Source organism: Chlorocebus sabaeus, chromosome 5, assembly GCF_047675955.1.
Source record: "Chlorocebus sabaeus isolate Y175 chromosome 5, mChlSab1.0.hap1, whole genome shotgun sequence".
Lineage (NCBI taxonomy): Eukaryota > Metazoa > Chordata > Mammalia > Primates > Cercopithecidae > Chlorocebus > Chlorocebus sabaeus.
Genome location: NC_132908.1, coordinates 80,387,086 through 80,409,432, shown reverse-complemented (window position 1 = coordinate 80,409,432; position 22,347 = coordinate 80,387,086). Strand labels below are relative to the sequence as shown.

Sequence of the window (22,347 nt, the reverse complement as noted above, 5' to 3'; positions counted from 1 at the left end):
GATGTTTATTCAAATTGGCCACAGCCATAAAAACTAGCAAATAAAACAGTAACCCTTCAAACAAGAGAAGGGCTGTTTTAATTAAAAATAATCAGTGTAACAGAATTCATTCTTCAAAAAGCAATAAAATAGACAAACAGGCAAATAGAATCAATAACAAGCAAAAGGCACTAATAAAATAAGATATGAGATAGGGCTATAACAATAGATATGAGATTTTTAAATAGAAAATGTTATGCACAATTGTACATTAGGCAAAATCTAATGAAATGGGTAATTCTCTGTCTCCCTCAAAACTTCTACCACCTATATAAGAAGTGGGAACCGGCCGGGCGCGGTGGCTCAAGCCTGTAATCCCAGCACTTTGGGAGGCCGAGACGGGCGGATCACGAGGTTAGGAGATCGAGACCATCCTGGCTAACACGCTGAAACCCCGTCTCTACTAAAAATACAAAAAACTAGCCGGGCGAGGTGGCGGGCGCCTGTAGTCCCAGCTACTCAGGAGGCTGAGGCAGGAGAATGGCGTAAACCCGGGAGGTGGAGCTTGCAGTGAGCTGAGATCCGGCCACTGCAGTCCAGCCCGGGTTACAGAGCAAGACTCTGTCTCAAAAAAAAAAAAAAAAAAAAAAAAAAAAGTGGGAACCCTGACTGGGTCAACAGCAGGATAAGTATATTATTGAAGACATAGTATCTAATGCCTTTTTTTTTGTTTATTTTTTCTTTAATGTATTGGAAGACAAGGTGAACTTAGTAGTTAGTTTACATTTGGGGAAGAAGGTGGGTGAGATTGTGAATATAAGGATACTCCATATTAATACATTGGTGTTTCAGTCTTAATAAGGCAAGTGATACAAGCTGGGTTAAGTTTTGACTTCTACCTGCCTATGTGGAAGGACTGGTGGAAGGAGACATTGCTTGCAAGTTTCATAAAGGAGAAAGAAGATGCATGGAAGAAGACATCAAAGTCAATGATGGCCAAGGATTTGAAAGAAAAGTCAAGATCATCATTAGACCAAGTCAAGTTTGAGGAGGTCTGCAGCATACTATGGAAGGTTGGAGGTTGAAGACTATAAAGATTCTTATCCTAGTGCTTCTCTTTCCTTTAGTCATTTATGATGGCAAGTATACCACGAAAAGTCTCTCCAACGCGCTGGTGAAAGTTAATGTTAACACAGTTCTCTGTCTCTGAGATTGGAGAAAGAGCTGAGCCAAGAGATAGCTGGGGAGAAGCAGAGACTGCTGAGACTGGGCAGGTTGGCCAATATTCTTCGTAAGCTAGTTACAAAGAAAGAATCTGTGGAGTTTAATTAAAAGAGAAAGAGGAAGAACAAAGAATCACAGTCTCGTTGCTGGGAACTCTGGGATGGCAGAAACTACAGATTAGTTAAGAGAAAGTTCACTGTTGGGTGATGGGGACACTTAAATCCTAGATTTCACCACTATGCAATCAATGTATGTATATAAGAAATCTGCAGTTGTGCCCCCTAAATATATTAAAATTTTAAAGAGAGAATATTGGAGTTATAGTATGTGATGTATGTAGCAGACAGGTTAGCATATACAACACACGGTGTACAGTACAGAAAACATCAGAGAGGAAGCAGAAGAGAAAACATCTATGTTTGAAACAGATAAATTGCATTTGTTTGTTGGTGGGAAAATTGTCAGTGTTTATAATAAGCCAATAACTTAAAATGAACCAAATGAGAATACATGAGAGAATAGTAGAGAAAGAGCATTTTGGGAAGAGAAACTAAACTGAAATCTGGAAGAACAGGGAGAAATGCTTTAGCTAGACTTACTGTTGATCTTGGAGATCTTCCAGACTTTATCAGGAACAGCTTGTTTGTGGATTTCAAATTTGAAAGGATCTGTATTCGGGTGAAGATCCTTATCTGACGCTCCCAAAATGACTACACTGAGGTTTTTGGCATCATCACAGACTTCAGCTACTGTGGGGTAAATGAAGGGGGCATTGTCATTCACGTCCTCCAGGGTTATCAGCAAAGTCCCAGTGCCCGTAGCAGGAGGGTTGCCTGTGGGAAAAAGGGAAGATGTTGGTATGCAACTGGTATATGCGAGAGCAATTTACCATAGTACTTTTTACATTGTAAACTTATCTTGCACTTATCTTATTTTTTGAGACAGGGTCTCACTCTATCACCCAGACTGGAATGCAGTGGTGTGATCAAGGCTCACTGCAGCCACAACCTCCTGGGCTCAAGCAATTCTACCACCTCAGTATCCCAAGTAACTGGGACCACAGGCGCACGCCACCACACCCGGCTTAGCGTTTGCATCTCAGAGGATAATTTTTGTATTTTTTGTAGAAACAGAGTCTCACTATGTTGCCCAGGCTGATTTCAAACTCCTGGCCTCAAGCAATCCTCCTGCCTCAGACACGCAAAATGTTGTGATCACAGGCGTAAGTCACCATGCCCAGCCCATTTCTCAGTTATTATTAATAGTTGCAAACAAGATTAACAATAACAGATTTTTTTTGGTACAAAGTTTAGTGGTTTACAAACCCATTTATCATATATAAGACTTTTTTTTTTTTTTTTTTTTTTTTTGAGATGGAGTCTCACCCTGTCACCCGGGCTGGAGTACAATGGTGCAATCTCGACTCACTGCAACATCCGCCTCCTGGGTTCAGGCGATTCCCCTGCCTCAGCCTCCTGAGTAGGTGGGACTACAGGTGCCTACCATCACGCCTGGCTAATTTTTTGTATTTTTAGTAGAGATGGGGTTTCGCTATGTTGGCCAGGCTGGTCTCAAACTCCTGACTTCGTAATCTGCCTGCCTCGGCCTCCCAAAGTGCTGGGATTACAGGCGTGAGCCACCGCGCCTGGCCTTAAGACTATTGATTGAAGTTCTTTAGGCTTAATACTTTACCCTTAGAATACCAAGCTTCTGACACACTAAAAAGTCATTCTCACACACTGAAATCTATTCAAAGAATGGAGATAAATATGACTTTTCCTCATTTACCAAATTAAATCTTTTACATAAGTAGCCAGGTATTCACACATGTTGGTGGTAGGGGGAGGATGGAGTCTCCATGAGAGATGAGCACGGTTCCCTGCTGTAGCTCTCCTCTAACTAGGGAGTTGACTAAAGAGGGAAAGATTCAATCTGAGAGATTTTCTTCTGGGGCTGAAAAAGAGTCTCAGATGGCCGATGGTGCTACTGGGGGCTGGGATGGCTGACCCTGCTGGACAGGACAGATTTAGGAAGGTGCGTTAGTGATGAGAAATGAGATCACCAGCTGGCTACAGGGACATAGAAGCAATCATCATTCAATCTTATTTTTAAAGCCTTGTTTTTTTCCTAATACTTCAGCTACTTCCTGAAATGTTTTTCATTTTAGGAAATACTATTTTAAGATAATGACCCTCATAATCACCAATCTAATGATGTCTTTCTTTTCTTTTCTTTTTTTTTTTTTTTTTTGAGACAGAGTCTTGCTCTGTCGCCCAGGCTGAAGTGCAGTGGTGCGGTTTCGGCTCACTGCAACCTCTGCCTCCTGGGTTCAAGCGATTCTCATGCCTCAGCCACCCAAGTACCTAGGGTAACACGTGTGTACCACCATGCCCAGCTAATTTTTGTATTTTTAGTAGAGATGGGGTTTCACCATGTTGGCCAGGCTGGTCTCGAATGCCTGACCTCAGGAGATCCACCTGCCTTGGCCTCCCAAAGTGTTGGGATTACAGGTATGAGCCATTGCACCTGGCCCTAATAATGCCTTTCACTTAAAGAAAGGGTGTTTAATGTTAATAAAACTCAGATTGCCTTTATTTAAGTTTTCTCTGAATTCATTTTCAATCATTTGTGCATTAGAGGTTTGCTCTTGGGACAAACCATCTGTTAGTAATTTCTAATTTTCTGCAAGAAAGGTTAGAGCCAAATTCATAGATCACACATTTTAAGTATACAGATTTGCCTTATTCCCAAAAGAATTTGAAGCACCTCTAAAATGACAGCACCATAATTTTATTCAGTAGTACAATCGTTTCTTGGCGTTTTGGCTAAGACCAAGTGTAGATCTGTTCTTATCAGTTTAATAAGGTAATACGGTTTTGGCTAAGACCAAGTGTAGATCTGTTCTTATCAGTTTAATAAGGTAATACGATACAGTACTAACCTAACCTATGGCTTGGTTTCCTTTTTCTAATCCTTATTTTCACTTAGCCAGACTTCCAAGTATAATTTTATTTTATCTTGTACTATATTTATGTTTGGAAATGACATTAAGTTTGCAGTTAGGCTATCGGGTTACATGGGGGTTAGAAGGGTAGAGAGTATTCGAAGTTGGCATACAGGACACAGGCAAGTCCTGGCGAAGAAACAAGGAGACCTCTTCAGATGCAGACGGTTTATTACTTAGACAGTAAAAGGAGGCATGGGCATTGTGGCCTTGGTGCAGGTCACGGCAAAATAAAAGGGACTGGACAACTGTAACAGAAAGAAGGGATGTTGCAGTAGAGCCAACTCCAAGCTGCTTCTCAGCAGTTTTATAGCAGCAGCTGTGCCCTGAGAGGGGCAGGCAGAAAGCCCCTGCACCTCATAGAACCCGGAAGGCAACGAGAAACTGGCTGGGGGACCGCAGGGTGTTCTGCCAAGACTCAGCGCAGCTGCAGGTCACACCCTCCCCATGTGGCTCTACATGCAAAGTCGTGGGGTGCCGTGGTGGAGCTGCTCCTCTAGAGCTGAGGGCACTGATGGTAGCATGGGCTTCTGGAGGGCCTTGAGTAGCATCAGGAGGGGCCTGTACTGATTCTACAGAGTGCAGAGGCTTTCCAGGAAGGCAGTGATCCAGGAACAATCGGACCTGACTTATTTTCAGAAAGCACACAATTGTATTGATAGGAAATGTGAGACACTGCAGGCAGGCGGGCCAGCCACGGATGAAGAGAGGCATGACGCGTGCAGCTGGAGCAGGAAAGCAGTGTCTTGTCTAGGTGATCAAGCACTCAGACGAGGCTGCCCGAAGAAGAGCAGAGTATAGTGGGAAGTGGGAAGACCAGCAGTTCAGCCTTGACTGTGCTAATGGCCCGTCGAATTCAATGCGCCTGCGCAGACGTGTGCAGCTTGGCGGAAGTGCCCAGGCTAGGGGTTGGGAAGTCATCAACACATAGATGCCTTTGAAACTTCTCTAACAAAGTGGTTACCCAAGGTGAAAGTTCAGAATGCCAGAGGGGTGGAATACGGAATCCTGAGAGACCCCAAAGTTTAAACAGCAGAGGCTACTTTTACAGGAGAGAATTGGGAGAGGAGTCATGGCCCCCACAAGGATTAGAAGTAAAGAGAAGTAATGGGATTTTGCAAGGAGAATGTTACTGGTGACATTTTTGGAAGAGGTTTCCATTAATGCGGAAAAAACCAGCTTAAAGGAAGTTGAGCAGTGAGTCATGAAGAAGCACGAGCCGATACTTTTCAGCAGGGCTGGTGGAAATTTAAATATATCAACACCCGAAGACAGTTATAGAGTAAACATTCAAATAAATGTCTGCTAAAGTAGCAACACAAATGCAATTAATCATTTGAAGGATGGCTATTTCTAATGGTGACATATCATCAACTTTTGTTAGAGCGCAAACTCAAAAGAAATGCATAATTACTTTGAAGTTGATTTTTCACTGTCAGCTTTAGTCATTTAGCTAAATTTCTTTATTGAAAAATTATTTTTCTCTTTTTATTGAACTAATTGAATATCTCAGAAGAATCCATTATGTTTTTTCACTCTGAATATATTATGAAGCCAAGTCATTTGGTAGAATGGATGAGAAGGCGTTGTGAGCATTTGAAATATGGCCGTAAGAATTGGCCTTTTGTGAACTTAATTATACTACTGTCTTCAGTTTCCCATGTGTTATTCCCAGGCCAGGCTGGTGATGTCTTTTTCTGAAGTCAGTAAAATGAGTTCGCTACTTTGGGCAATGAGTTAAAGACAAGATTCACAAAATCCTAAGGGAAAGAGCCTCTCTCCGCCTCTGTGCACACGATAGAGAAAAATCACATCCAAAATTCAGGTGAAATTCAAAATTTCAAAATTCCTCACAAGCCCATTTGGATCCAATCATTTCTGGGGCCCAGGAAATATGGGGGCTTCTAAGTAATCTCTAGATTTTCAGCAAAAATCCCTCACCCCTCTGTTCCCTTTTCCATCAGCAGCCTCCACCACCATGGAACCACTCATAACCAAGAATCGAACCAAGGCACAGTGAAGACAGAGTCCCTCCTTTACGAATTTTCTCTTTCTTTTCTTTTCTTTCCCTTCCCTCCCCTCCCCTCCCCTCCTCTCCCTTCCCTTTCCTTCACCCTTCCCTTTCCTTCCCCTTCCCTTTCCTTCCCCCTTCCCTTTCCTTCCCCCTTCCCTTTCCTTCCCCCTTCCCTTTCCTTCCCCTTTCCCTTCCCTTCTTTCTTTTTCTTTTTTTTGAGACAGAGTCTCTCATTCTGTCTCCCAGGCTGGAGTGCAGTGGCACAATCTCAGCTCACTTCAACCTCTGCCTCCTGGGTTTAAGGAATTCTCCTGCCTCAGCCTCCTGAGTAGCTGGGATTAGAGGCATGCAGCACCACGCCTGGCTAATTTTTGTATTTTTAGTAGAGACAGGGTTTTGCCATGTTGGCCAGGCTGGTCTCAAACTCCTGACCTCAGGTGATCTGTCTGCCTCCCAAAGTGCTAGAATTACAGGCATGAGCCACCATGCCCAACCCGAATTTTCTCTTTCAATAGGGAAAAAGTGTCAATTTGAGCAAAACACCTAGAAATGGAGCTAGAATGGGACTCCCTCTTTGCAGCTCCCTTTTGGAGGAAGCCCTGGGGCCGTGTTCTCAGGGTAGCCATTTCAAGGATCAGAGGAAGTCCAACATCTAAAAGTGTGGGGGTCTGGCTGAGTTTGTAGGGGCTTCTGTCTTTACAATGTTAGGAGCTGGAAGGACTGCTGAGAGAAGAACCACTCCAGCTTTCAGGTCTTCAACATAGTTGGGAGGTGGGTTTCCCATTGGGAATCTGCTGAAGGTCATGGCCCCTGGCTCCAGAGAAACACACCTGAGGGGTCCACAGACACCCAAATTGCAAGCCCAGGCTTGGTGCAAGTTCAGAACAGAAGATCTGAGACCCATTCATTGTAGGTATGGTGAGGCTGAGGTCCAGAGAGATTTAGGACAGGCTCAAATGGACACTGTGAGTATCAGGCCTCCTTCTCTAGAGCAAGCATTAACTTACACTTTCTCCACCAGAATTTTTATTCCATAGCTTGAGTCTTGCAGGCTCTCATTTTAACCATGAAAGCAAACTATAATCCTTAAACCATAATTTCAGGTTATTACTATTACTATTTATAGCTTCGTTCTTATGAGCTATTATTTTAATTGTGGGGAAATATACATAACATAAAATTGACAATTTTTAACCATTTTGAAGTGTACAGTTCGGTGGTGTTAAGTACATTCAAATTGTTGTAGGGACATCACCACCATTCATCTCCAGAACTTTCTCACCATGCAAAACTGAAACTCTGACCCATGAAACACCAACTCCCCGTTCCCCTTCCCCCGGCCCCTGGCAGCCACCATTCCACTTCTTGTTTCTATGAATCTGATGACTCTCGGGAACTCATATAAGTGGAATTTTTTTTTTTTTTTTTTTTTTTTTTTTCCCACAAATAAATGGTAGACCAGGAGCGGTGGCTCAGGTCTGTAATCCCAGCACTCTGGGAGGCTGAAGCGGGCAGACCACTTGAGGTCAGGAGTTTGAGACTGACCTGGCCAACATGATGAAACCCCGTCTCTACTAAAAATTAGCTGGGCATGGTGGCACGTGCATATAATCCCAGCTACTCTGGCGGCTGAGGCAGAAGAATCGCTTGAACCCAAGAGGCGGAGGTTGCAGTGAGCTAAGACCGTGCCACTGCACTCCAGCCTGGGCAGCCAAGCAAGACTCTGTCTCAAAAAAAAAAAAAAAAAAAAGAGAAATGGCATTTGACTAGGTCATTCTAAATGTATTTGACATTCTTAGCTTCCTGTTCCTATTTTGCTTGCTGGAACTAGTGATTCTTTGGCACCCAGCCTGTGTCATAGTCAGGCTGGGTCCCCAAGGAATCATCAGTTCCAGCTAGCATAGTCATAGTTGTCCCTGTAGTAGGAAATAGGCAGGATGGGGGCTGGGACCAATGTTCTAGGCTTGCTGGTTATCACTGGCCATGCACAGTAAAATAGCATTTACCATTTCTGTAGGATGAATAGCTCAGTAGCCAAAAATGATCCTAGAGTTGAGTAGATCTTTTTCAGAGATAACAGCAGGGGGCTGGGCTCCACATGGGGACAGTCTGTGCTGATGGAGGTTCGTGAAACAGAAACTAGACCCCAAAGCTGAGGCCTTGTCTTCCAGCTACAAGACCATGCCAGGCAGGGAAGGGGGAGGGATAAGGATGGAGAGAAAGGAGGAATCTCGGCAGCAGGACCTTATGGAAATGGGCCTCTGTGGGGTAGTGGTTCAGAGCCTCATGAATGGGGAAAAGTGTTGGAGCCTGTGGCTCAGCCACCAGGAGAATCACCATATACTAATGCTCACCCTGGGTTTGAGGCAGGGCTAGAAGAACTCCCTTACCTCCTAAGGATAGATAGCCGTGACTAAGAGGGCCATAACCTTCCCCTGTGCTGGACTACACTTTAGATGGGCTTCTTTCAGACTCTAGAGCCCTGATATGGTTTGGCTTTGTGTCTACACCCAAATCTCATCTCGAATTGTAATCCCTACATGTTGAGAGAGGGAGATGATTGGATCCTGGAGGTAGTTTCCCCCATGCTATTCTTGTGATAGTGAGTTTTCATGAGATCTGATGGTTTTATAAGGGTCTGGCATTTCACCTGCTAGCACTTCTCTTTCCTGATGCCATGTGAAGAAGGTCCTTGCTTCCCGTTTGCCTTCCACCATGATTGTAAGTTTCCTGAAGCCTCCCCAGCCATGTGGAACTATGAGCCAATTAAACCTCTTTCCTTTATAAATTACCCAGTCTTGAGTAGTAGCTATATAGTAGTATGAGAATGGCCTAATACAGGCCCTGACTTCTCTTTTCTTGAAGCATTTACTTTAAAAACTTGCAATCGTATATTCTTTCTCTGTCCCTGTGAGATATAAGTCTCCCAACCTGTTGCTAGTTTTGCAACCCAGAACCACCTTTCTCAAGGACCTGGTACCTCTTTGAAATGTAATCATGGAGAGGAACAGCGTCTCTGTCTCTTAGTCTCTGTGGAAGGGTTGGAGCCTAACTCCAATAAACACCCATTAGCAAACACAGATGCCTAATCACGTGGACCAACCTCCCCACAAATGTCCCCCAGTACTTTTCCATTAGCTCATCCCAGGGCTTAAAAACCCTCCCATTGTTTGTTTCAGCAGAGTTAGTTCAATCTCTTTCCTTTATTGTAGCCTTGAATTGAGCCTTTACCTTCAAACTCTGTCCTGCCCAGTTTTTCTTCCAACATCTGACATGTTCAGATGTTGGCAAGGCTGAAAGTTGCAGGGGATCTGGTTGTGATAATCCAGGTAAGCCACAGTTCAGGCAGAAGCAGGGAAGCGAGGTGAGAGGTGGTGTATCCACGAAAGGAAGGTTCCAAAAACGAATGATAAGAATGATCATGTCACACCAGGAGTGTGGTACTATGTGTACCCGTTGGCAAGCAATTTAAGGAGACTGCTTTAAACATGGCTTGATTTTAATTTGTAGGACAAAATTGAATGCATGATTGATCCACAAGGCCCTGTGAAGTGTTTGGTAAAAACATGCGCTAAGTCTTTATGGTCAGAGTTTCTTTGATGCCAGGAGTTTCTGCTGATCTATATTCAGTGCTATAAGTAATTGGATTTTTCTTTTTAACCAGTAGTTGCAGACTGGCATTTGGTCTGCTAATTCATTATGTTTCTGGGATATCCAGTGTTCTAAGAATTCTTGTTTTTCATCCTAATGGCTTCAAGTGGAGCACATGTTCCCAAGATGGCCAGTGGTCCTTACCAGCCTACTGCCTCTGCCCTGGCTTCTAGGAGCGTAAGACTTGGGCCTTCCCCATATGTTCCCTCCTAGCTAACCTGAGTTTAGTCAGTATAGATTTTTCTTCGTTTCTCAATTCCTGACTTATGGCTCCCTCCTTTCTCTTAAGCATGTCTTTCAGTCTCATACTACCTCTTTTCTTAATATTGAGTCTATTTGTGTACATGGATAGTTTAATAGGCAACTCATTTAAGGTTCTGAAATAAGTATACAAGCTAAAAAGTCTTCCCCCATTTTTCTCCACCCACAAAGTGTACGTTGTGTTGGGCGATATCATGGGGAAAATACCAGGAGCAAACCTTAGCTGCAGGGATCTCTTTTCTCTTGTGTCACTGACTTCTTATTAGAAAGACATGTTTTTTGGTTTCAAGGTTGGCAATTCCATCATGCAGCAGTGTGAGTGGGATGTAAGGAGATATTTTTAATTTTACCCCCTAATACAACCATATCAAATCTCATTTCCAAATGAGGAAATGAGGACTTGCAGCAAGGATATCTGGAAACAAAGCCTATTTAAAATTGCTTAGTAGGAATGACAGTTTTCCTTCCAACCCATTTTCAGTGACAGCCTGTCACTCTTGACTGAGAGATCTCCAACCTTCAAATGTTGGTGGGTTATTTATTTTGCAAACAGCCCTCTTGCTGATACAATGGCAAGTCTTGAGGGGGAAAGGGTTATCATTTTCTTTCCTCTGGATCTGAGTTACTGGCTCTGTTGCTCTAGAGGACTATGCCTTTTAGACCATGGCAGTCTTTTGCTTCATAGACTTGGCACCCTGCCATGGTCTTCCTGGCATTCGACCTCTGCTTGCCCTTGTTTCTGGCTTTGTCATTCCCACTCAGCACTGACAGCTCGTAAGAGACTCAGCACATTATATGACCATGATAGGACCACATGGATTCTACTGCCGCATTTCAAACTCCAACAATTAACCTTGTATTTCTTCAAGTTGAGCAGTGATAACTGCCTATGAGATGGCCAAGTTGGCCACCTGGGCATTGCACCAGGCCTGCCTGGCTTACTGTTGGTCTGATTGGCTCATGATTTATACTGAACCTTTTGTGATCTTGGTGTAGTGAGGGCAGAACTGTGCATTTTCTAAGAGACGCAGGGTAATATAATTAATAAATGGTGAAGATTTACATAGAGGAATCGAGTGCCTGCTGTTATACAGACTAGGAAAAGTCCAAGCAAACCAGGCAGGTTGTTGCTTTGAGCACACGGGGTCTACTTTCTAGTTTTTTTCTCATTTTCTAGAAGAGAAAACTGGAAACTCAGATTAAGGAATGTGTCTAAGGTACTCTAACATCAGCGTGTCAGAGGCATTTAAATCAGAGCAACTCCATCTTGAATAGGGGCTGGGTAAAATGAGGCTGAGACTTACTGGGCTGCCTTTCCAGGCGATTAAGGCATTCTAAGTCACAGGATGAGATAGGAGGTCGGCATAAGATACAGGTCATAAAGACCTTTCTGATAAAACAGGTTGCAGTACAGAAGCTGGCCAAAACCCACCAAACCAACATGGTGACAAGGGTGACCTCTTGTGGTCCTCACTACTGCACTCCCACCAGCACCATGACAGTATAAAAATATCATGGCAACATCAGGAAGTTACTCTCTATGATCTAAAAAGGGGAGGCATGAATAATCCACCCCTTGTTTAGCATATCATCAAGAAATAACCACAAAAGTGGGCAACCAACAGCCCTTGGGGCTGCTGTGTCTATGGAGTAGCCATTTTTTTATTCCTTTACTTTCCTAATATACTTGCTTTTAAGGGAGGAGACCACCCCTCATATTGTCTTATGCTCAATTTCTACCTCCAAAGATAGAAGAAGTAAAAACTAAAAGGCAGAAATGAAGTCCACAAGCAGACAGCCCAGCGCCACACCCTGGGCCTGGTAGTTAAAGATCGACCCCTGACCTAATTGGTTACCTTATCTTTAGATTACAGACATTGTATACAAAAGCACTGTGAAAATCCCTGTCCTGTTTTGTTCCGATCTAATTACCGGTGCATGCAGCCCCCAGTCACGTACCCGCTGCTTGCTCAATAGATCACGACCCTCTCACGCGCACCCCCTTAGAGTTGTGAGCCCTTAAAAGGGACAGGAATTGCTCACTCGGGGAGCTTGGCTCTTGCTGATGCTCCTGGCCGAATAAATCGCTTCCTTCTTTAACTTGGTGTCTGAGGGGTTTTGTCTGCAGCTTATCCTGCTACACTTTCGCTTATGGACTTGTCCTGAATTCTTTCTTGCGTGAGATCTAAGAACTCTCTCTTGGAGTCTGGATTGGGACCCCTTTCCGGTCACAAGCATGTCACCTGTTTGAGAGCTGTGGCTCCATGGTAGGGCATCCCCATTCCTGGAGCTTTCTGGCTATTCCATAAAGCGAACGGAATGACTGGCAATTGTAAAGCACTTCCCTGTCTGTAAGAGCCAAAGCTGCAGAGCTCAAAGTTTGAGTATTTTGGTGCTTGTGGTTGGTACCAAACACGGGTAGAAAGGGCAAAAAACAGTCCCCTGTGCTTTTCTTACCTACGTGGCCAACAGTATTTTCTTTGTGTGGGAAGCCTGTAGAATGGAACCAGGACTCCTGCAAGAAGCATGAGCCACGCGTGGTTCTCCTGGCATTGGTCTGACGATGTGGGTGTGGACGCAATGAGAAACAGGGCCAGGTTTTGAAGCCATCCCCACAGGAATTGCATGCCAGGTTCTGGGTACAAATACAGTTATAATTCAGCGTTAATCAGCCTAAACCCTGCCCAGTTCCTTGTTGCAATGAGTCATGTATTGTAACTAAGTTCCTCGATTTTTCTGAGGTGGTTTAATTACCTTTTTCTCTTCTCTTCTCCTTTCTCCTTTCAGCCTGCTTCCTACCTAGCCCCTTTGGAAATGCAAAATAATCTCTAAACTCCCCCTCACCAGACATTCCCTACAAGGCAAGGTCATCTATATGCCCCAGGGATCTTTCCTCCAGAATTGACAGTCAATTTGCAGATCAAAGCACATCTCCAGGGAACTCCCACTTCCAGGGTGGCCTCAGGAGGACATGCTGAAAGCACACCCACTTGGCCACTTTTACAAGTTATTTCTGCCCAGGAAGGCATCAACTGTCAACTCAACTGTTCAGTAGATAAGACACCAGGCTAGCAGGGGGACCTCCTCCCCTTGCTCACTTCCCCTTTAACTTTATAAAAATGTCTGCTTTTTGCTCCAAAGATGAAGCAGCACACTTAAAGCAGGACACTTTGTGTCTTTCCAAGCTAACTTCAAAAATAAATTCACTTTTCTTATAGCAGGCCTGGATCTTGTTAACTGGACTCTCCTGCAGTGAGTGGTTAACCAGCTCCTCAGTTACAGTAGCACTAGATCCTGCCATTTGCATCCCCACTGTTCCCCTAGATAGGATCTCTGACATTAAGGCCAGAAGACTGTTTAAGAATTGATTTGCATCCCCATTGTTCCTATAGATGAGATCTCTAACATTACAATCATAAGGCTTTTGTTTAAGGATCACTTACGATGTTTTTCAGACACACCTCCTTTGAATTCCAGCAACCAGTTGGACGTCTCCCACAGAGGAACAGGATCAGCATGAGAATACACCTGCTTCCTCGCCCCTTCCTATGACTTCACTCTGCACTCTTACCAGTCAGGGATCTCCATACTTCTGCCCACTCCAAAGTCCTCAAAAACCCAAACCTCAAATTCCTTGGGGAGATGGCTTTGAGGTTCCCTCCCATCTCCTCGTTCTGTGACCCTGTTGTCGAGGTGTTTGAACCAGAGCAACTCCATCTTGAATAGGAGCTGGGTAAAATGAGGATGAGACCTGCTGGGCTGCATTCCCAGACAGTTAAGGCATTCTAAGCCACAGGATGAGACGGGAGGTCAGCACAAGATACAGGTCATAAAGACCTTGCTGATAAAACAGGTTGCAATACAGAAGACGGCTAAACCCCACCAAGACCAAGATGGCAATGAGAGTGACCTCTGGTCATCCTCATTGCTACACTCCAACCAGCACCATGACAGTTTACAAATGCCATGACAACATCAGGAAGTTACCCTACATGGTCTAAAAAGGGGAGGCATGAATAATCCATCCTTTGTTTAGCATATCATCAAGAAAAAACCATAAAAATGGGCAACCAGCAGCCCTTGGGGCTGCTCTATGGAGTAGCCATTCTTTTATTCCTTTACTTTCCTAATAAACTTGCTTTCATGTTACTCTGTGGACTATCCCTGAATTCTTTCTTGTATAAGATCCAAGAACCCTCTCTTGGGGTCTGGGTCATGACCCCTTTCCATTAACACTATGATTAAACCTGTTTCTCTGCTGCAACCCGGTGTCTTGGCATATTGATTTGCTGTGTGCATTGCTTAACAAACCTATTGTGATTACAATTTTTATGTGTGTTTTTTTTTTTGTCTATTTAAATTTCAGGGATTTTATTTCATGCAAAACCTTGTCCAAACAGGATTTCCACTTAGCTAAAAAACACTGAGTTTTTTTGACAGGTTCTGTTGTTCAGTAGCTATATATATACATATAAGTGCTTTAAATCTTGTCATTAATAGACATAACTGAAAACATAGTGTGATCCTAATTTAAAAATCTATATATGATTAAAGAAAAATTAGAAGGACATACATAAAACTGTAAGTGGTGATTATTTCTCTAGGTAATTAACATTAAAATAATACATTTATCTATTTTTAATTTTCTTTACAATAACCATGAACACGTTAAACTCAAAATTATACAGGGATTAAAAATATTTTTTTCCAATTCTACTTTACTTTTTTTCCCACTCTTTATTTTTGCAATAATTAATTTTTAGTAAATTTACAGAGTTGTGCAACCATCACCGCTACCTGCTTTTAGAACATTTCATCGCCCCCAAAAAGAAACCTTGGGCCCATTTGTACTAAGTCTTCATACCTACTCCTAGCCCCTGGCAACTACTAATCAATTTTCTGTCTCTATAGATTTGCCTATTTTGAACATTTAATATAAATGGAGTCATACAGTAGGTATTTTTCGGGTCTGGATTCTTTCATTTAGCACAACGTTTTTGAGGGTTATACATGTTACAGTGTGTATTAGTACTTCATTCTTTTTGATGGCTAAATAATACTCCATTGTATGGACAGACCATGTTGTCTACTCACTAGCTGATGGACATTTGAGTTGTTTCCACACTTGTCTATTATGAATAATGTTTCTGTATTAGTCTATCCTCACACTGCCAATAAAGATATACCCAAGACTGGCTAATTTGTAAAGGAAAGAGGTTTAATTGACTTACAGTCCCACGTGATCATTTAGAAGGAGAATGAGAAGCAAAGTCACGTCTTACATGGCAGCGGGCAAGAGAGCTCATGCAGGAAAACCCCCGTTTATATAACTATCAAATCTCATGAGACTTATTCACTACCATAAGAACAGTATGGGGAAAACTGCCCCCATGATTCCACTACTTAACCTGGCCCCACCCTTGACATTTGGGGATTATTATGATTCAAGGTGAGATTTGGGTGGGGACACGGCCAAATCCCATCAGCTGCTGTCCATATCTGAACACAAAGGACTAGATACACACATGTTAAGAAATTTCTAGACCAGTAAGACAAGATTCCAAATGCCTCTCCCAAGAGGGTTCCCTTAGAAGAACAGGATCCCTGGTCTTGCCACAGTGAGATGGTATATTAGTCCATTCTCATGCTGCTATGAAGAACTGCCCGAGACTGCGTAATTTATAAAGGAAAGGGGTTTAATTGACTCACAGTTCCGAATTGCTGGGGAGGCCTCAGGAAACTTACAATCATGGCAGAAGACAAAGGAAAAGCAGGCATCTTCTTCACAGGGTGGCAGAACAGAGTGAGAGGAAGCAAGGGAATGCCAAATGCTTATAAAACAAGCAGTTCTTGTGAGACTCATTACCATGAGAACAGCATGAAGGAAACTGCCCCATGACTCAATTACCTCTACCTGGTCCCACCCTTGACATGTGGGGATTACAATTAAGATGAGATTTTGGGTGCGGACACAGCCAAACCATGTCAGATGGGTTGGTTTCATAGGCACTGAATGTTAGGATCTCAACACAAACTTTCAGAAGTTAGCTCTGAGAAGTCTTAGAAAGTAGTAGACTTTTCCAGCCAGTTATCCCAAATCCTACCTCTATCCCAGAGGTAGGCCCAGAGGCATACAGCATATGTCTTACCTTGGAAGTTATGAGTACAAGTGGTTTTATTTGGAAACAGCGTGCAAAGTGAGGTTGTGTGAAGAATGAAATGTAGGAAGACAGAGAACAGGGAAAACAGGAAGCCCTTTTCTGAGCTCTATAGAGTCTAAGCTTTAGGATTTTTCTTGGTCCTGGTATATAATCAGTGCTCAACATATGTTTGAATTCTTAGGTTGGTACACAAGTAATCGCCATTACTTGCAATGGCAAAACCACAATTACTTGTGCACCAATCTAGAATTTGATTTGAAAAAAAACAAATATGTATGGCTCTTCCTGTAAATATAATCATATATGTTTGTATTTCCACAAGTTGGCTTCTATTTTGAGAGTAGTGGCTGTGTCTAAATTCGAATCCTTCCTTATCTAACCCTTGGGGAGACAACAGTATGTGGTGGGGCAGAGGTCTGCAGAACTGGGACTCAGAACAAGGTGTCCATACCAGGGACATGGAGAGGGACCTCAGCTGGTGTCCCAAGGAAGCCTGAGGCCCAAATTCTGGGAGGATAATCAAGAAGATGGGCCCATCTGAGAGGAACCACAATGTAGATGTGAGCTAATGAGCGATCTTGAGCATGGACACATGAGCAGTACAATCTATGTCCCCAAATTCCCTCTAGGTTGCTGTGCGTCTGTTGAACCTTCAATAAGCAGCTGTGAGCAAATACATGCCAGATCTCTTCTGTCATCTGAATAGGACTCTACATGTACCTTCACCTTTGCTTTAAAACTGAGAGTGAGCCAGGCAACAAACCTGCGCATGTACCTCCTGTTTTAAAAAAAAAAAAAAGCTGAAAGTGAACCAGGAGTTTTCTAAGGTTATCCTTTGTTTTATTTTATCCTTTGTGTCCTTTGTTTTATTTTATCCTTTGTGTCCTCTTTAATATGGTTTTTCAGCACCAGTATGTTACGAATCACTGTTACTGAGCGCTCTATAAGCTGAGAATCTCTCTTTTTTTTTTTTTTTTTTTTTTTTTTTTTGCAGACGGAGTCTCACTCAGTCGCCCAGGCTGGAGTGAGAGCAGTGGCCAGATCTCAGCTCACTGCAAGCTCCGCTTCCCGGGTTCATGCCATTCTCCTGCCTCAGCCTCCCAAGGAGCTGGGACTACAGGTGCCCGCCACCACGCCGGCTGATTTTTTTTTTTTGTATTTTTAGTAGAGACGGGGTTTCACCGTGTTAGCCAGGATGGGCTCGATCTCCTGACCTTGTGATCTGCCCGCCTTAGCCTCCCAAAGTGCTGGGATTACAGGCGTGAGCCACCGCGTCTGGCCAGAGAATCTCATTGTTTTTAAACTTAAAATCAGTTTTATTGCTTTGTTAATAGAGATCCTGCCAATTTCATCTCAGAAATCTCTCTCTCTCTCTGTGTGTTTATATATACAGAAACATGTTAATAGTAAGCCAACAACGAATCTGGTGGAAAATAAGTTTGCAATAATATAATGTCAGGTTTCTATGTGTACTATACTTGATGTAGAACTGAAGCAATTATCTACATAATTTGGGCTGAAAAATTATCTTAGAAGAGACAATAATATAAAACTAAACTGTTGTACAAAAATTCAACTTTCTGGTTTTTGTTTCCATATCACTGACTTTAGACAAAAGGAAAAAAAAGGGAAAGAATTAATTTCGAGGCCATGTTTAAACATGACAGTTTCATTTTATTCATTCAGTCAATAATCATTTACTGGGACTCTACCCTCTGCCTAGATGGAAATGCGCTAATGTCAATGGTACAGGTGCCTGCTCTTGAAACGTTAATGGTATGGCAGGAACAGATATGTAAGCAGATGCCGGATGGCATTACAAGCACAGGAAGAGAGGTGATAATAAAATGCTTGTGGCTTGGGATAATTAACTGCCTGGGGATAGATCTGAAGGCTTCATGAAAAGATAGCATTTGAGTGTGCTAGAAATGAGAATACCTTGTGGAGAGGATGAAGGTTGTCGTAGGGGAGGAAGTGGTGTGGGTATTTTGTGAGAAGTGCGAAGACTAAAAGCAGGAGAATGGCTTTGATACAAAGCAGAGGATTCAGAGGCACAGGCAAGAATGGACTTGAGTGAGGAGGCCAGGACTGTCACGGAGGCCATGGCGAGGGCCTCAGGGAAGGTAGGCAGGATGCAAGGATAAAGGGCTGACTTCAGGAGGCTGAGCAGGCTGATGGGGTGGGAGCCTCAGGGAGGAAGGAGCCTTGCTTGGGGACTGGGTAGCTGGCAATGCCAATATCAAGCTAGGGAAGGGGGACTCCAGAGGGGGACCAGCTAAGAGACACTTTGGCAGGGTGAACTGAGCTGGTAGAGATGGGCATCACTGACAGTATTTTAATGTCAAAATCAGTTTCTTTCCCACAAAAAAGCAATGAAAATGTTCTGTTTAAGATGGTTGATTTGCCTGATCAATGTAGAGATATCCTGCTGTCAGGCTTCCACCTGCCCATTCAGCCAGAGACAAGCTCCATGAATTGATGCCAATGTCCAAGGACACTTTTCCTGGCTAACTGGATTTAGCATTCTTGTCCAAGTGGGGGGCTCTGTGGCCCATCCATTCCCTAGAAAAATGCTCAGATCACCACCAGGGTAGTCATAAGTGCCTTTTCATAGTTTGCCTCAGCACTCATGATTCTGTAATGACATGCTTAGAAGATCAGTCCATAACTCAGTTCAAGTCAGTTCACTTAAACATTTCTTATATGCTTATGAGTACTGGGAATTGTGCATTCATGATTTCCAACCCTTCAACAACCCAGCAGGCAGATGGCATTATCTTCATTCTGCAGGTGGGGAAATTGAGGCTGAGAGAGTGTAAATCTCTCGCCTATCGTTGCACAGCTGAGATGGGGAGCTGAACTCATCTTGAGGTGTGGGTGGCACTAGGCTCCATTATCTCAATGGACCCAGTGTGCTGCCTCCAACGGCTCTGATCACAGCTCACTATTACCAGATCTTAAGAGTTCTTTTATTGGGCCATTTTGTCAGTGACAAAACTGTAGGTAGTATTTTCAACGTGATTGATATTTTGCGAATACTTGAAATAAGCAGGAATGATGGCTGGGTCATCAATTTATTTTTCTTCCTCAATTAATATCACAGCTGAGATAAGGGGTGTTAAACTGGCTTAATTGGGTTGCCATCATAACTAATGGCTTGATTTTATCCAAACTAGCATCTTTTAAACAGAATCAATCTAAATAATCTTACTCTATCCCCCTGCAGTCTAGAGCTTAGTTGAGCTATGAAAAGAGAAAGACCACAGACTGAGGTATCTTTCTGAAGTTCAGTTCAGAGCCCCTCCCACCCTCAGTATGGGGGCTATAAATTCAGTAGTTCAGTAGTCATTTCACTCTGGGGTTGAATAACAATTTTTTAAAAAAATCAATCTAAGCGTATTTTGAACAATATTTCAATTTTGAATCAGCTGGCGTTATCGGAACATCTATCTTACAGGGGAATGAAGGAGAAGACAGGCTGGGACATGATATATCTTAGCCTATGAAAAATCATTATCTTAGTCTATTCTATTTTAATTTTACAGCTGTTATGCCTGGTTCTATATCTGTGTGTCTTCTTGGTAACCCACATCACATTTTTCACTGGCAGGCTCAAACATACTTTATATAAGTTGCTAAGTCATGAAAACATGCTGCTGAATTTAGTGGTAATTTGGCTTGTTTTAAAGCCATCACTCCCCTGTTCTTCTAAATGGAAATAGATGGAGAACATGACGCGTTTGATAATCATATAAAGACTTAACACGGGCCGTAGAGAAGGTTTTAGCTTCCAGGTTCAAACTATTTCATACGCCCTGAGCCTTAGAGGGAACTAACAGGGACACCTTTTGTTTTCTTCTTTAAACTTGGCAGAGTATGAGAGGGCATTTGGGCTTCCTGGAGCAAAATATTCATCTTCATTATTTGCAGTCATCATTTAGACCTTCTGTGAGAGCATAAGGGCCCCACTCAATACAATCATGGAACAACAAACGTTAAACAATTTTCAAGCAAGAGGAGGGGGAAAGATTAGGTCATAGGTAAGAAAGAGGCAGGAAGACCAGTCTCAGAGAATTCTAAGCAGTGAGCGTGGAGTGACTGAGCCAAGAAGCAGCAGCCAGTGATGCTTTTCCTGCCTGTGGCTGTCCCCAGTGGGATTCCAGAACCCTTACGAGAAATCGCTCGTGACAGTTTTCAGCTCACATAAGACAGGGCGACTAACATTTGACCTTTCTGGTGATTCCCTGAGCAGGATTGGTGTTGCCACTGGGATTCGGCCAGTGCTAATTGCTACTGCCTTGCTCCACTGCCAGCACTTTCCCAAAGGGATTCCATTTTATTGCATTCCCGAATGTTCTCTCTACATCCTGGGTTTGTCCTTAACAGTTATTATTATTATTTTTTCTCCTTTCTTAAGAGAGGGCAGCAATTCCGTGTTCGTTGAAGTCTTTAGTAAAAGAGTTCCTGTACTCTGAAGGCACTATCTTGACCTTTTCAGAAAATCTAGACCATAGAAGGCAAATGACGATATTCATCTCTAAAGATAAAATGCCTGCCACCGTTAAAGGCCACACCTTATTCATCTATAGGATTAAAGGCTTCACTCATGGAGTCATTTGGCCACAGCCAGTTTTGATGTAGCAAAACAAAAGCTTTTATGTTCTATTGAAACAATGTTCTTAGGTAATTTACAGCTCATTAAAGTTACTTATTTTATTTTTATTTTTTAAATGGGGTCTCGCTCTGCCACCCAGGCTGGGATACAGTGGTGTTATCTCGGCTCGCTGAAACCTCTGCCTCCCAGTCACAAGCGATTCTCCTGCCTCAGCCTCCTGAGTAGCTGGGACTACAGGCATGCACAACCACGCCTGGCTGATTTTTGTATTTTCAGTAGAGATGGGGTTTTGCCATGTTGGCCAGGCTGGTCTCAAACCACTGACCTTAAGTGATCCACCTGCCTCAGCCTCCCAAAGTGATGGGATTACAGGCGTGATCTACTTTGCTGATGATAGTACATTAAAATTATTGATAACAGTTTGTAAAATCAAGTTAGCCTAAAGCTGCCTCCTTAAATATGCTAAGTTCCCCCTAAAGGTTTCTCTGTACACAGTGAACTATAACCTGAATGGAGGTGTAAACAGACTGTCACCTACTCTCGTGCCAATCTCTGAGTCTGAGTCAATCAAAGGGCCAGCTGTTCAAATCGCGTTCAAAGAAGGCAAATGCCAAGTGTAACCAATCCAGCTGCTTCTGTGCCTCATTTCCATTTTCTGTATGTCCCTTCCCTTTTTCTGTCCGTAAATCTTCTTCCACTCCACGTCTGCACTGGAGTCTCTCTCCGCATACTTTGGCTTGAGGGGTTGCCCAATTTACCAATCGTTCTTTGCTCAGCTGAACTCAGTGAAATCTAATTTAGCTAAGGATTTTCTTTTAACAAGTTTAAAGAAAGTACCTTGAATATTCTGTTGGTTACAACATGTCGTTTCCTCCTCAAGTCATCTGCAACGTAGGCATTATCAATATTATGATGAAGCATGATTCTAGAAATTATCTAGATTAGCTTTGGGGCCCCAGGCAAAGAGGTCCAAAGGGCTCTTTATTTCTGTTAACCTCAGATCAGGTTTTCAGTCCTGCTCTTTTGACATCACTCCATTCTGATCTCACAGTTTGTATCCTCTAAGAGGTATCTGAAGGAAAGTTATCTTTTGGTACCATCTTATAATTGTTCTAAACTGAGTAAGTTGAGCTGTGTGTAGCAGGTTACAATAGTGTCACTTCTGCCCTTTGCAAAGCATGGTATGGACTGCAGGGAAAATGCTTTGCTTTGTTCCTTATGCAGAACTCCTCTCACTCACCTTTCCTGGCAGAACTGGCCCATCAGCAGACTGGGATTGTCCTTCCTTGGAGTAAGATGCTGGGAGTCTGTCTAAAGGCTCAGAAGGTCCTTAGAGAACATGTGAATGGTTACAGGACTAGGTACATGCTCTCTCTCCGTAGCCATGCATTTTTTTGTTAGGTTCTTATTGAAACATAGAAATCTTCATGTATCAAAT

At 43.0% G+C, this 22,347-nt stretch overlaps 1 protein-coding gene and 1 pseudogene across 2 annotated transcripts in view; one reads left to right on the top strand and one right to left on the bottom strand.

The window, feature by feature from the left end:
- The window catches only part of CDH13 (cadherin 13), a 1,174,890-nt gene that overhangs the window by 18,410 nt on the left and 1,134,133 nt on the right, over positions 1 to 22,347 (bottom strand). For both annotated transcript variants that reach the window (XM_007994196.3, XM_007994191.3), the window contains one exon: positions 1,803 to 2,036. In XM_007994196.3, coding sequence (XP_007992387.3) covers positions 1,803 to 2,036 — 234 coding nt within the window. The remainder of the gene's footprint in view (positions 1 to 1,802; positions 2,037 to 22,347) is intronic.
- LOC119627794 (U2 spliceosomal RNA) lies at positions 4,009 to 4,153 on the top strand (annotated as a pseudogene).